At 34.4% G+C, this 15,298-nt stretch overlaps 1 protein-coding gene across 3 annotated transcripts in view; it reads right to left on the bottom strand.

Annotated features, from left to right (window-relative positions):
- Positions 1 to 15,298, bottom strand: part of LOC145293275 (uncharacterized) — a 341,197-nt gene that overhangs the window by 24,807 nt on the left and 301,092 nt on the right. For all 3 annotated transcript variants that reach the window (XM_080139879.1, XM_080139887.1, XM_080139895.1), the window contains 5 exons: positions 11,941 to 13,285; positions 9,673 to 9,881; positions 6,276 to 6,346; positions 3,201 to 3,282; positions 616 to 741 (listed from right to left, as the gene is read on the bottom strand). In XM_080139879.1, the coding sequence (XP_079996005.1) occupies positions 616 to 741; positions 3,201 to 3,282; positions 6,276 to 6,346; positions 9,673 to 9,881; positions 11,941 to 13,285 (1,833 nt within the window). The remainder of the gene's footprint in view (positions 1 to 615; positions 742 to 3,200; positions 3,283 to 6,275; positions 6,347 to 9,672; positions 9,882 to 11,940; positions 13,286 to 15,298) is intronic.

Here is a 15,298-nt window from a genome sequence, read left to right as displayed (position 1 = left end):
GGTTTTCCATCTCTTTTTTTGTTCTGGTAATTACAAAAATAAATGCCTAAATCTCATTCTTCTTTGGAGGGGGGGGGGATTTAAGTTTAAAGGTAGATATAATTTCATTTTTAATTCGGAGAACTTCTAAGGTTTTCCCTTTGTGTTTTATCCAAGATTTTGATGAACAATTTTTATAACAGTATCCAGACATCACTAATAAAATTGAAAAACCTTGCCAGAGCATTTTAAATCTTTTATATGAAGTGTTAACTCCCAGAAACATTTAGGTTAACAAAGGGATGTCTACAGTAATGCACCAATGAAAGAAAGAAATTAGATTCAGAATCAATGTTTAATCTGGGAATGAGATTTGTGGCCTTTAGTTTAATGTTGTGAATGAAGAACTTTTACTAAATAAGTAAATTTGTTTTTTTTTCATTTTTTTTTTTTTTTGTCAAGAAAAAATTTTAATAGTTTTGAAATCGGAAATTAGACTACAATTTTTCCGATTCTGATACCCCCAAAAGTTCTGATCTTTCAGATTCTTGATTCTGATTAATCTCTCAACACTAATATATATATATATATATATATATATATATATATATAGCATATAGATTCATTTTTACTTACTTGTTTTGGAATCTTTACCATATCTGCAACTTTGCTCCATTTTTTCTTATCCATTACCGTTTGCATTCCACCTTGTTCTTTGATGCTTTGATGAAGACGGGATAAATCCAATTCCACACCTCCAACCTGGACGGACAAAAAAAAGCCAATCTCATGAAACAAACCATTTCCAAAAAAAAGTCATGGAAAATTTTTAAGTAAAAGAAAGCAGATAATTTTCCGTCATTTTTTCGTTATTTAAAAAAAAAAAAAAAAAATGCAGTTGGGAGATAAAATGAAAAATTAATATCAGACAGCTCGTAGGAATATTTAGATTCCATTATATTTTTATTTGCAGCTCAATCTATGATAAGCTAACATTTTAGATGCAAGATAAAACTACAAAATCCAAACTAGAGATAATCAACATCGGCTAGATTCGATTTGAAATTTAATTATCTTATTTTACATATAGGGTGATGATGGCAGCTATGAATTCACAATAACTTCTGCAAGCCAACCATATTTGGTAGAAATAAACAAAGGTCTATACCCAATGATTTTATTGCTGTCCAATGATATCTTTCAAATGTACACCGAGTTATTCAATATGGAGCACTACATTGTGATCTATATAAATAAAACAGTAAATGTATGTTTTATTTTACTTCAGTTGAAGTTCTCAGAAATCAAGGGACCCCACTTGAACTCTATATGAGATACATAGATATTCGAATGTTCCATTTAAGTTCTTTATCTCTCAAACACTGAGTTTTGAAAGAAATTGAGAACATAATTTTCCTCTCCCCAATTAACCATTTTCATATGTTGTAGTATATCTTTCATTTTGGTCTTACTGGATTCCAGAACAAGGATTTATTTAGTCTGGTGGAGTATCCAACTTCGTGCTATTACTTGTGGTTACATCACTTGAAGAAAATGCACCATTCCTCATAAAAGCGAATGTGAGTTAGCTTTTATGAGGAGATCTTATTTTGGGCAGCGAATACTATGTTATTTGGAATATTTGGCCAGGGTTTATTTTTAGGGAAAAATATCCTCATGCCAGGTTTTTCTGACAAACCCCTGTACAGAGAGATCTTAGACACTCAAGTTCTCCTGTATGGAAATATGTGTGTGTGTAAATATTTAACCAATAAACTCTTAAACTACTGGTCACATAACAATGAAATTAACAGGAAGCAATAATCATGCACCATAGTTTATAACAATCTTTGTTTTGATACGCAAATTCAAAAGGTAGTTTGAAGTGGTTTGATTTGAAATCTATTTTATCTGTCAGATTAGCTCAAATGAGAGGAGACATGGCTGGAGCGCTAAATGATTTCAATTCTTGCTGATAGCACCCAAGTCATTGTTTTTTAACTTGAAATCAGTACTATATATATATATATATATATATATATATATATATAATATTCAATAGAGAATTAGCTCTGTAAAAATGTTTTTTTTTTAAAAACAAAGGAGCCACCACTTATCAAGGCCCGGAGGCCACTCGAGGATAAGGGTTAATGAGTATACATTAGTCAATGGGATTAATCATAAGTAGTGGGAATTTTGTAAATTGGATTACTTAGGGGGACGGTTTATCAAGAATTTGTTTACGTTGGACTTGAAGACAATCAAATTGTAGTCAGCTAGAAAGCACGCAAACAAAAGAGAGTTCCACAGGCGTGCAGTTCTAAGAAAGAAGCTTTGTTCATATAATCTACGTTTAGGTTTAGGCACAGATAAAGAGTGTAGGAAATTATTGAAAGTGGTTTTGGCTAGACGAGTGTTTTTCCTGAAAGTTTGGCAAAGGGGGATCATAGATTGAAGCTCATACAAGCACTTGCCATGAAAATAACAATAAAGCAGAGACAGGCTCGCAACATCTCTTCTGTGGGAAAGAGGTTGCAAGGAACAGAAAAGGGCATCCCCCACTAAGCTACGAAGTCTATTTTGAACTCTATCAAGGCAGGAACTAAGTAAAAGTTTAGATGGTTCCCAAGAGCTCTACCTCACACAGTGATATTATAGAAACTCATTTTCCTAACAATGGCTCTACCAAAAGCTTCTTCTAAAGCTAAAACTTAAAAAATACTCCTGGGAACCATCTCATCTTTTACTTGGATAACTTTCTTCATATCAATGACTTCCAGCTCTTCCATTGCTGAATTTGTCCTTGCAATTAGAAATCTGCCAGTTTGTTTTACACAAACTATAGAATTCGAATCCATTGCCCATTTCGCAGACGTATACAGAACAAATCAGATAAACACAGTATACAACATTCAGACCACATATTTTTAAGTTTTCCAAGATTCACAGTGCAGATTCTTTGAAGATTAACTCTCTAGACTCCTCCTAAACCTGCTAATATACACTAGCAACTCATTTTTAAGTATAGGTGGTGAATCAGCCTGCACGTGCAACTTTTCCAGATTTTAAAATGGTAGCCTAAAGAATAAACAGCAACGTTGCCTTTTTAGCATCAGGTGACAAGAATATTCATCATAGAAGATATAAATAGTAAAAAGTTATAGATATTTTATTTTTTTAAATGTTAATTAAAGTATGAAAAAAAATGGTTTTAAACTAACCAAAGGTGGCTGGACAAGTTCAATCCCAACAGAAGAAAGATGCTTTTGAATACATTCCATATGTTGGACATTTGGTCCCCATCTGCAAAGAAAGATATACAAAAAAAAATAAATAACCTTTGCAAATTTAAAAAAGAATGAGTTCTCATCTATAAATATAAAAGCGAAAATGCATGTATATATGTACGCTTTTCCTCGATGTCCACAAAAGGCTTCTTTCAGAGAAGCGCTCACTTGCTTCACAACTTCTTAAAACTTTTTATATCATCTATAAATTGTAATATCTCACAGTTAATCACGGAGCTCGCCTGTCTATTTAATTTTATTGACTTTCAAATGTTAATTATTCGACATTTCCCGCATCTGCACGCGTTACATTCAGTTTTCAGTATAAACAAAAAGTGAAATTCGACTCTAATCACTGGCCAAAAGCCACTTGCCCGCGCGCCCTCCGGGGCCCGGGCGACAAGATCAAAGTGTAGTATCTGTTCCGACAGATACTGCAACCTATGACTAGCTAGGACTAGCTATGACAAGCAAAGACCAGATGTGGGGGCAACCTTGACCTTTAACCAGCTCCCATTTCCCTCCTCTCGGGAGCTGGTCCCCTTTTTCCCTTCCCCCTCCCTTGACTCCTCACATTAAAAATTGGCCTTGTGCCTAATTTGCTCGGTGGGGGAGCAAATAAATACAACTGGCCGAAAGCCAGTGGTCTCTAGAGAGCTAAATAACGTTTGGTCAATGTCGACTTCGTCATATCAGAAGGTAGCTTTCATTTCGAGATGAAACGCTCCCCCTAATAAACAGGGAGCAGGTTTTTAAAAACAAACAAACCGATTTATTGACCTCATTAAAAACTGTCCTGCACAAAATGCTAACTGCTGAATAGCTATCGCCGTCACATCAATCAAAAACGCGCACCTGTTTTTTTTTTTCACACTTTACTATTTTCCAACTGCGCGTCGTCAAGGCTTCGTTTTTTTTTCACTGGTACCTGTTTTTTTTTTCACATTTTCGGGTTTTTTTCACACACACCTACAAACACCCGGGCAACGCCGGGTACCCCTCGTTAGTTTAAGGATAAAAGCTACTCAAGAATATCTCAAGGTTAATTGAGGTAGACGAACAGCTGAATGAGAGGATTAAAAGAAATGAATGGAATGAATAAAATTGTTGTGTCGTGGAACAACAGTGAAAATAAGAACAATCAAGTCGGTGTTCGGTTAAGGAACAAGTGTATTAACAAAAATGTACAAACATAGGAAAGCGTGTATATCTGCTGGGCACTCAGCTGGCAGTTGAAGTGTAGTCGCATCTCTCTCCTCGGAGCTAGAATTACTAGCACTATTTATAGTGCTAATCGGTGTAAATTCCTGTTCAAGGAAGGCCGGTATAACAAAAATAAAGTATGATTTTTAATCGAATGGGGAAGTTTTGATTACACCTTTTCTGACCTGCGTTGTTAAATAATTTCCTAATTATCTCAGCTAATGAATCTCCCTTGTTCTGCAATGATTTTCAAACTATGAACAAACATTCTGTTTCGCAATCTAGGTAAACAAAGGAAAAGATATCAAAATACCGTCTTATGTACATCATGAAAAGAAACTGGAATCTTAAGAGGATCGCTTTCATTCCAGTTATTATAGGACCAACTGGACTCATGAAAAAGAATTTCAAAAACTACCTGGCAAGTTATACCCGGTGAACCAAGTGCAAGAAGAGAAATTCAAACAATTGCAGTCAGAATCTTAAAAAGATCTCTCGGTTGGAAGACCCGAGTTAGTGGGTGAATGTTTGGCATCCAATAGGATGTTCCATTCCTAGCTTGAAGAAAATGATGAAGAAAAAAAAAAAAAAAAGTAAACTTCCATTTTATTTTAAACATATATAAAATATCTCTTTTTGTGAACTTTCGTACCCACTATTTTGCTTGTGTAGCAATTTTTCTTACTTTCTAACACGGTATTATCTAAACTGGTTTTCCTAACAATGGCTCCACCAAAAGCCTCTTCTAAAACTAAAAACCTAAAAAATACTCCTGGGACTGGTAAGATTCAACATTTCTTAAATTTTATGATATATAGATATATATATATATATATATATATATATATATATATTAAATCCCCGAAAAAGTTTCATTGTGAACAACTGATGAGCTCTACAATAATATTGAGATTAGCATAAATTCTTGGAAGCAAACTAATCTGACGGTTGCAAGAAATTAATCGATTTACTAGCAAAGGAATTTTCTAACAAAGGACTTGAAATCCTAAGTTTATATGGATTTTATTTTTTGAATAACTTTAAAAATTGGGAAGCATCTGACACTCTATATATCCATATATATTTCAGCAGAGAGACGTGACGCTGTACGAGATTGAATGATAATCAATAATGTTTCACACTTACATACTTTTATTGTCATCGAAATCAGTGAAATAGCCCGTTTTTCATTCAAATTGATTGAGTGACGGCTCTAGTTGGGGACACATCGCAGTCTATTGGAACGAAGATTCACATGCCTCCCCGCTGTAACCTAGTCCACAATCCATAGTCTATATTGCACTGTAGAGAAACAGTCGATTTTATAAAATTATATTTTATAGATCACAGCTTAAAGTTTCAAATGCAAAAATCAAGTATCATGGATCAATTGTGCTCTGAACAGAACCATACATTTCGAACATGTCCTTCTCATATAAAAGAAACTACTGTTGATTTTATATGCTGAACCTTTCTGCTTGTGTGGTAATAGAACTTCTCAAATGCACTTGTGATGTTAGGCTGTATAAGGTGTTAACTTTGGTCAAAATCGCTTGTTCCTTCTTTCATCGGATTTTTTTTTTATTATCGATACTTACTGTAGACATTCCGATACAAAACCTATCTAAGAACTGTACCAGATACATGAAGTACATTTGTGGGAAATTTCATAAAAAATCAGCCCAGCTATTGCAGAATCTATAGGGAACGAACTCACACACAAAGTTCCTTTTATATAATAGTAGAGATATATGTAAATGAGGATGCATGTGTATACATAAGTAAATGAGAGGAAATCAAACGTACCTCTTAAACATTCGATTTATGTATTGCACTTGACTTGTGAACCTCATTTCTTCATTTATTCGACTTTCATTCTGAAAAGATAAAGTAACAAGAAAAACATCAGACACAAAATATTCTGGAAAATTGTTTTGAAATTTTCTGATTTTGGTAGAAACCTAATCATTTCATTTTTCATTATAACAAATCGTTATAAACATGTGAGCCGACATGATAGAATCGTTGTTGGATGACCAATTGTGTAAGAACCTGGAGCACCACTTTCGGCAAAGTGTAAAAAAAAAAAAATTCATAAACCTTTTTATTCTTATAGATTCAACAGAAAAAAAAAAAAAAAAAAAGAAAAGAAAAAAGACTGTTGGACATTCAAAGAAACTTGGTGAACAAGTCAGATATAGACTGAAGTTTATTTGTGCCAAATCTGGTTGGATTTCAAGAATTGGGAATTATGTATATAATGTGGCATTCATAGTATTCGCACCCCCCCCCCCCCAGTATTATTTATGATGGAAGAGTATAACCATGCTTACAAGGACTGTGGAATCACAAGATTTCCTCTTGCCATAGAGTGAAATAGTCTGCACTTGTATCGCCTGAAAACAGTTTGGTTCTGTTGTATAAAGATGCATCATAAATGTGAATTTATTTCATTTATACCCTCTAAAAATAAATATTCCTGACCAACCTAAGTAACAGCAAAATCACACCCCTTCACTGCAGAGGTCTACAGATGTCATAAAACCTTTTACTCCAATAGCTTCTTTTCTGAAATCTTTGCCTTTGGAATTTCCTTCCTGCTTGCTATTTCCTCCGATTGTGCCAACATGCAGAAATTTAAATGTAATGTAAACAAACATCTAGCTGCACAACTTCCCATATAGGATGTCCACCACTCCATAATCACAGTAGCTCTTTACATCTCAATGGCAATATGTCTGATTTTTAGGGCAATAAAAAATAAATATTACGGGATAAGTGTGTGTGGGGGGGGGGCACTTTTTTATAGGTATCCACAAATAATGAATACAATTTCAACAAATCTTCATTGAGTGGAATTTTTGTTTGCACTGTGGCATATCAACCCTTTTCAAGTCATTTAATACTAAAATAGTCATTTTGATTTTATGCTTAAAATTATTAATATGTATTAATGATGTTAGCTTTCTGTAGATATTCTTGATGTAGATTTATCAACAGTAGGTTAAGGTCATACCAAGAGCAGATTCCATTTAATTAATAAATGGCACCATGACAGGTATTCAACTCCAGTCATGTAAACTTAGCCATTACTCCACACTTAAACCTCACCAGTGACTTCGATTTTATGCCATACCCAAAAGTTATTCCAATATTCCTATTCTTTAATTTAATTTTATATATACAGAGTGATTGGAAATGTAACTCTTTACACGCAATGCCATTGGCTAAGTGGTTAACGGTATAGATTGAAAACCTGGGTGTGCCAAGTTCTAATCCAATTTATTCCATTGCAACATTTTCATTAAACTAACACTTGATTTTATGTCTAACCGCTTAAAGAAGGGATAAATAATATAACTATTTGCACACAATGAATATTAAAAATAAATATTGGGCTTTTATCCAGAATTTTTCTATATTAAAAAGAAAAATAAAGAAAAATGTGAAGGACATATGTACTTGTATCAAAGCGAAAATATAATATCCTAAAATCATGTAAATCGATCAATTAGTTTTGATTTTATCAAGAAGATAAAATTTTATGAGTATCTGAGAAATGCCCACTAATGTCAAGAAACAAAAGGTATATTCATGTCGTAATATTACTTCATCAATTTACATAAATTTTGGAATATGATATTTTCGTTTTGTCATACAGATATTTCTTTATTTTTGTTTTTTAATATGGGGGAATTGTAAACAAGAACCAAAAATGTTTAAGAGTTTGGTACTTGTGCAGAATTTGAACTAGACGTAACTAACCGTCCGCTCGATTTTGTGCGGAATATGGAGTCATGTGCTCGGGTTTGACTAATCTAACATAAGACACTGATCGGTCAATCAATGCGCGGAAAAGGTGCAGACAAGCTTTGTGGAAAATATTGTAAGAAAAAACAAATCAATAAATTAACTAAACAGCACACCCTCAAATGGCTGTTCCCAAATATCTCCACCTTGGATCAACAGTTGCAGACAATGGAAGATGTCTCCATTTTAAACCATATATCAGAAAGATACCCGGTTGGCGAAATTTCTTCCACATCTGTTTTTTCTTCTCACCCAACTTTGACATCGTAGAAAAGTCTACCTAATCCTAAGGGAATATTCCGGCTGCCTTAATTAAAATTTATTTTATAAATAAATAAATGGTTGCTCAGTCCAGCCAAGCTCAACAGGAAAAAAATTGTTCATGAAAAGCAAAATAAAAGATTACTTTAGTTACAAAAATGTAAAAAAAAAAAAAAAAAAAAAAAATGAAAAAAAAATTTTTAAAAGTACATGAAAAGATAAAATAAATGCTTTTTTTTTTTTAAAACCTTTGTTAAAAAAAATATGAAAAACACAAAAAATTTGATTATTTCATTAATTTTGTTTGACAAAAAAATAAATAGAAATACAACTTGTTGATTTTTTTCACTTTACAAAAAATTGTTACAAAAATAAAACAGAAATTGCTATGGTAGGTTGTTGCTTTTTCTTATTTCTGTTATGTATACATATTTTCTTCTGTTGATTTTATTTATATATTTTATTAAGTATTTTCCTTGAGTAGCATTGTTATGGTTTGATAATTGGCGACACTCGGCAAAAGCTGGTGATTGACGTCATGTTCAGAGTAAAGTCAAGCGACCAGTTAGTTACATCTAGTTCAAATTCCACACAAGTAACAAGTTTTGTATAGAATTCAATATGGCTGCTAGCATTTGTGATTTACTTGTCCACCTGCCTGGAAACCACATAAACAGGTTTCACAAGGAACTTCAATCCTCTCAGTAGATATACAACATTCAACTTCTCAATCTCATGAAGCCTTACTTTTGAGCATTTTTTTTCTTGATAAGTGATGACTAATATATTTTTTATAGAAATTGTTCCAGACAAGACATAAAGCTACTTGATATTGATATAAAGAACTAAGAAAAAAAAAAGAAAAGAAACTATTGCTTCAAGGTCAAAAATTAGCCAACAATAAATGTTAAATGGAATAATATTAATACTATTAAATAATAATTGAAAAAATAACAAAAACGAAAAAAAATTACTTGTGAAATCAGTTTAAGCGATCCCCAGGCACCTTGAGAAGCTAGTGATGAATGCTGGCAGCCATATTGAATTAATAAGATTATGCTTTAGATTTTCTTACAAGAATTTTCTTGGTCAGTAATAAATTATAATTACACAAACTGAAATGATTTCTTACCTTCCAGGATGAGGGTGGAACTATTTTACACATTCCATATGGCTCAGCTTCCTTTTTGATGGACTCAATGTAGGCCAATGGATCCTGAAACTGTTCTTCGGTTGGATAAAATACAGGAATGTCTACAATTCGTGCAGGATCCCCTTCAGCTGGAAACGTCTTGGTTTTTGGCACACAATCTACAGGAATCTGCGGAAATTTCTTGGTCACTGTAAAAAAAAAAAAAAAAAAAAAAAAAAAAAATTTAGATTTAACCTAAATCTAAAAACTAAAAATCATTACTTTTTCAAGTTCATAAATTGTTTTATTTTTAAAAATTTTTTAAGATGAGGATGGATACTTTGGATTATTTAGCCTCATCTTCAAGATGTTTGACTGTCGTGTAACTTCTGTCTTTATTCATACACTTTTTCAAACATGGGAACCCTCTAGTAGGACTTATTATTGGAATTTATAAGGTATTCATGAATTAGTCAGTGTGATTATATCCTCTTATCCATTTAAGAGTCACGTGGATTGGTCAAAAAGTACAGCTCTTATCCAGAATTCCTCCGATATCAAAAAACACAAAATAAAAGAAAAAATATGTATGATGCATGTATCTATGATGAAATGAAAATATCATATTCCAAAAATCATGTAAATTGATCAAGTAGTTTTTATGTAGGCATTACAAGTATGAATTATCGAGTTATCTTCCTCTGTTTCTATAAATTGTTTTCAAAATGGCAAGTGAGACAAGTCATTCCTCAGATATTCATAAAATTTGATTTTCTTACTTAAAAATAAAACTACTTGATTAATTTATGTGATTTTTCAAATGTGATATTTTCATCGCGTCAAGAGTATACAAATCATATAAATATTTATTTATTTTGGTTTTCATGGCATAAATATCATAACACAATTGCAATCATTCATCAAATTTTTCAGATTCATGTAATCATGGCTAAATTCTTCTTTTCTTTTTAACGAGTTTTTATTCTTCTGATGAGTCAAGGTGGAAAAATATTCAAAAATTGGCATCTGCACTACGAATGAGGTGCTGTCACGAACTGAACATTTTAACACAATGAAAGAAACAGCAAGATGAATATCTTGGAATTTAAAACAGACTTTTTGACATTTATTTGTATACATTCAGTAGTTATATTTAACATACATCGAGTGTCATAAATAAAAGGATGGTATACATAAAAGGTAAAATATAATTGAATAAGCATATATACATATCAGTTTGATAATTCATGCTGATTGTGTGCTTAATAATTCCTACTCTGGGACTTGTAGTTGCTTTTAACAACCTGGATATTCTATTTGAGAATTTTTTTTTTAGATGAGGTTTGATAAGTTGCATTACTTTGACTGCTATTCTCATTTTTGTTATTATCATAACGTTTCAGCTGATGTAACCACAACATTCTTCAGGTGATCTTATTTTTAATTTGTGCATCTTCATGTTGAATTCTGGAATGAAAAATTTCAAACTGAACTTTTAATTCACAGGGTTGGTTGGTTGGTTGGTTGGTTGTTTGTTTTACGGCATATCAACCCTTTTCGGGTTATTTAATGCCGCATCCAAAGATTTTGAAGAAAAAATTTTTAATAGAACATATTTGTTGTTTTCAAGTCGGTTTCTATTTAACCCATAGTTGGAACCCTAACAGGTACTACCACTCCGGGTCAGAGTGGACCTGGGAGAAATGGTAATTAAAGGGTGGCTCCACACTCCCCAAAGTCCACAAGCTGGGGCCTCATCACTGGCTATAGTTTGTCATATCCAGGACCCCCATTGAGGGACTTTTACCCTCTGCAGAGGGGCAGTCAGTGTATTCTAATGCCCCACCAACAGGGCCGTTAATTCACAGGGAGATAGACAGTTATAGTTTTATTAGCCATGACTCAATAGAAGTGTTAATTAATTTTTGAAGTAAGTCATTCTTAAATTTCAACGTCAGAGTAAGGATCAAACCATCATCCTCCAGAAAACTTGTCACATTCAAGTGATTGTTAATATCTTTATCCAGTTTTTTTTATTGATGTTCTAATCCACTATATTTTTTTTATTGATGTTCTAATCCTCTTTATTTTTTTATTGATGTTCTAATCCACTATATATAGTTTTTGGTTCTCATCATTGCATTTGTATGAAGTTTGAAGATTACATCAGCAGGAATATGAAAATAACAACCAAGATGAAAATAACCAAGATGAAAATAATAGCATAAAAAATCTGAATAATTTAAACTAAAACCCTGCTATACTTACTAGGTGGCCGTCCGCGCCGTCGTTCATTGACAAAAACATTTTCCTTTGGCTTATCACTCTCATTCACAACCTGAGTTAAATTATTAGGTGTGCCTGGCATGGCAGGTGACGCTGATGGAGAAGAGGATGGCGACACAGAGGAGTTTTTCTTGCCGCGACGTTTTTCAATGATATGTGCAAGCTTTAACTGTTCCCTTGTCGGCATACGAAGTGCTTTAAGCGAGTTTGCTTTCTTCTTGGGCGACATGTCTAGCATTTCTCCCATAGCTGAATGCAAGTTATTGGTCTGTGGTTGTACCTGCTGTTGCTGCTGAGGTTGTTGCTTTATCTGTTTCGCAGTAGAGAGAGGCTGATGCGGCTTTTGCAGCTTTAAAGTCGATTGCTGCTGCAGCTTAGCAGCTGGCTTGTTAGTTTGTTTAGTCGTCTGTTTTATCGGATCTTGCTTTGCAGAGTGGAAATGTTTTAGCGAATGTTGCTTTGTTACAAGATGCTGCTGCTGCTGTTTTTGTTTCAGCTGATGTTGGTGCTGATGATACTGCTGCTGGTGGATATGCAATGGTGATGGGGATGGGTGATGATGGTGCATATGGTGATGCATATGGTGGTGTTGCTGCTGCGACCTCTGGTGGAGATGATGGAAGTAGTGATGATGATGGTGATGATACAAGCCGTTCTGACAGATGGGAGAGTTCACAGAGGGAGAAGCGGACTTCACGTTTAGCACCGAAGTTGTCGTCGGAGAGGAGAACAGCTGAGGTAGGGAAGTCGCCGCAGATGACGTGGGCTGGAAAACAGGGGTAACCGTGGAAACGGCTGGCGCTTGCACTGGCAAGGACAATTTTGCTTTCTTTGGGGGAGGCGGCTTTATTTTATTATTTTCACGTTCTTCGAGCATAGCTGCTTTTTGAGCCATCTGTAAAGATAGACGCTTGGAAAAGCGAGAGGGTTGGACCCGCGGTTCAGGATCCGAGCGGGATTGAGCTCCCAGACGGGCTTTTTGCAATCGACTGCTGGAAGCAGTAACAGTTTCGCGTTTGGATTTTCTTCTGGATAATTGGCCTGTAGTAGGCGATAGGGGTCCATCGGAAGGGCCATTCTGTTTCCAAACCTTTTTGGTCAATTTTGTGACAGGACGCGACGGCAACTTGCGTTTGCCTTTCTGTGGAACTTTCTTCTGACGGTTGGGCAGGTTCTCTGACAGTTTATTAGGCACCATGGATACAACCGAGTTGGAATGGTTCCTGGGAGATAAATGAGTGGCACTTCGGATCGGCTTGTTGTGGCTACTAGTCTTGCTGAACGTTTTCGGGGATTGTGCGCTGGTTGTGTAGTTACTATTCTGGCACTGAAAGAATAGAAATTCAAGAATTTAAAATTTTAAACTTCTTTTTGCAATGACAGCATTTTATATTTAAAAAAAAAAAATATTCTTAATGTGTGTCGATTCATTCAGCATGTTTAGTGGTAAAAACTCTTTTTCAAACTTATACACGATAGACTGCAAAAAGTCCTACTTCAAACTTTAGCATGATAGACAAACGAAAAATGGTATTTCACATGCGATTTAAATATACTACATTTAACATATGAAGATTTCTGCGCTTAAAAAATTGGTAGACCTAACACGATTCGAACATACAGTCCCTAGATACTTGATGACTAATACGTTTGGTAGCTGTACCACTTCCACCTCCATTTCATGACAAGAAGCATCGACCCACTAGTTTTAGGCAAACACTAATGCGTTTTTTTTTTTGTTTTTGTTGGTTTCTTTGTATTTTAAATTAAAAAAAATGAAACATTTACTTCCAAAGAAAAAAGTCCTATAGAACGGATTTATGAGGAGCTATTTACTGAACTATAATGAACCCTGACCCTCTCTGGTTATTTCTCCATTTCTGTGATGTTTAGAGAGAAATGACCAATTCACAACAATAAAACTATCACTATCATTACTTAAGAAGTTAATATCGAGCAGCGATGCCTTATAGAGCTTATAGGAAGGCATCTGATCCCATAATTCAAGTTTTATGGTTCAAAGGAGTTACATGCACGTATGTGGGTGTATCATGTATGGACATATTTCATAAGCAAAATGGTGCAAGAAAACTTCTGCATGAAGATATTTTTCACAGAAAATAACATCTGCAATTGTAAGCAATCGGGCAGGTGGGCTGTAGTCAAATTATTCCCCTTTCTCATAATATTTCTCGGTACTAGGACCGTTCACCTCTGGTACCCCAATGCTTATTGGCAACTTCCACATCGTTCTTCCTGTAAATACCCGATGTCTTTCTAGAAAGATATTGGTTGGTTGTTTTTGTTTTATGGCATATCAACACTTCAGGTTATTTAATGCCGAATCCAGTGATTTTGAAGAAAAAATTTTTAATAGAATTTATTTGTTTTTTTTGAAGTCCGTTTCTATTTAACCCATAGTCGGGACCCTAACAGGTACTACCACTCTGGGTCAGAGTGGGCCTGGGAACAATGGCAATTAAAGGGTAGCTCCACACTCCCCAAAGCCCACAAGCTGGGGCCTCACCATCAGATATAGTTTAAGGTCATATCCAGCACCAGAAAGATATTGGAGAAACAAATGCTCGACGCTAAACAGCAATCACCTTCCAGTTGGCAGGTGTTGAGACGGCTTTTAAAAATTAACTTACGACCTAACCCATCTCTGGCCAGGTCTTTATCCCATTTTCTTTTCTCAAGTCTATCCTTATCACTTCCTTCCATGTTTTCCTTAGCCTTCCCCTACTGCCTCAATTGTTCTATATCTTCTGCCCTACAAACTCATTGATTCTTTCAATGTGGCCAAATTATCAAAGTCTCTTGTTCTGCAGGTATCTACCGCTTTTGTCCAGATTTAATCTGGTCTAAACTCGCCAGATTTGAGCCCGACTCATATTACATATCCACCCTATCATTCTCATATAATTTCTCTCTATATAACGCATACCCTCGACAGTATTCAGATTTCATTTGCATACATCATTATAAAGTATACATATGCCTGGTAGATTCTTCCCCTGGTCGACAGTGATAATTCGTTTCTCAAATGTTATTAATTGATTTTATTCGGTTTGTCCATTTTATGGCATATACACCAACCCTTTTTGGGGATGATTTAATGCAAAACAATATTCTAAATGGCCCGTTCCACTAATCCATTTCATGGCATAATCAACCTCTTTTTGGCTAATGAATGCGACTAAACATTACTTATTGTAAACTGTTCATTAATTAAATCTGATTAATCTGTAACACTTTCTGAAGATTTAGTTGAAATCGGGTCTGACACAGAAAAGTCTTGGCAATGCAGATAAACTCTAAGGATTAATAGTTTTATTAG

The sequence above is a fragment of the Euprymna scolopes genome, chromosome 2 (genome assembly GCF_053919585.1).
Source record: "Euprymna scolopes isolate OS-2025 chromosome 2, ASM5391958v1, whole genome shotgun sequence".
In the NCBI taxonomy this organism is placed as follows: domain Eukaryota; kingdom Metazoa; phylum Mollusca; class Cephalopoda; order Sepiida; family Sepiolidae; genus Euprymna; species Euprymna scolopes.
This window is presented reverse-complemented; position numbering and strand designations above follow the sequence as displayed.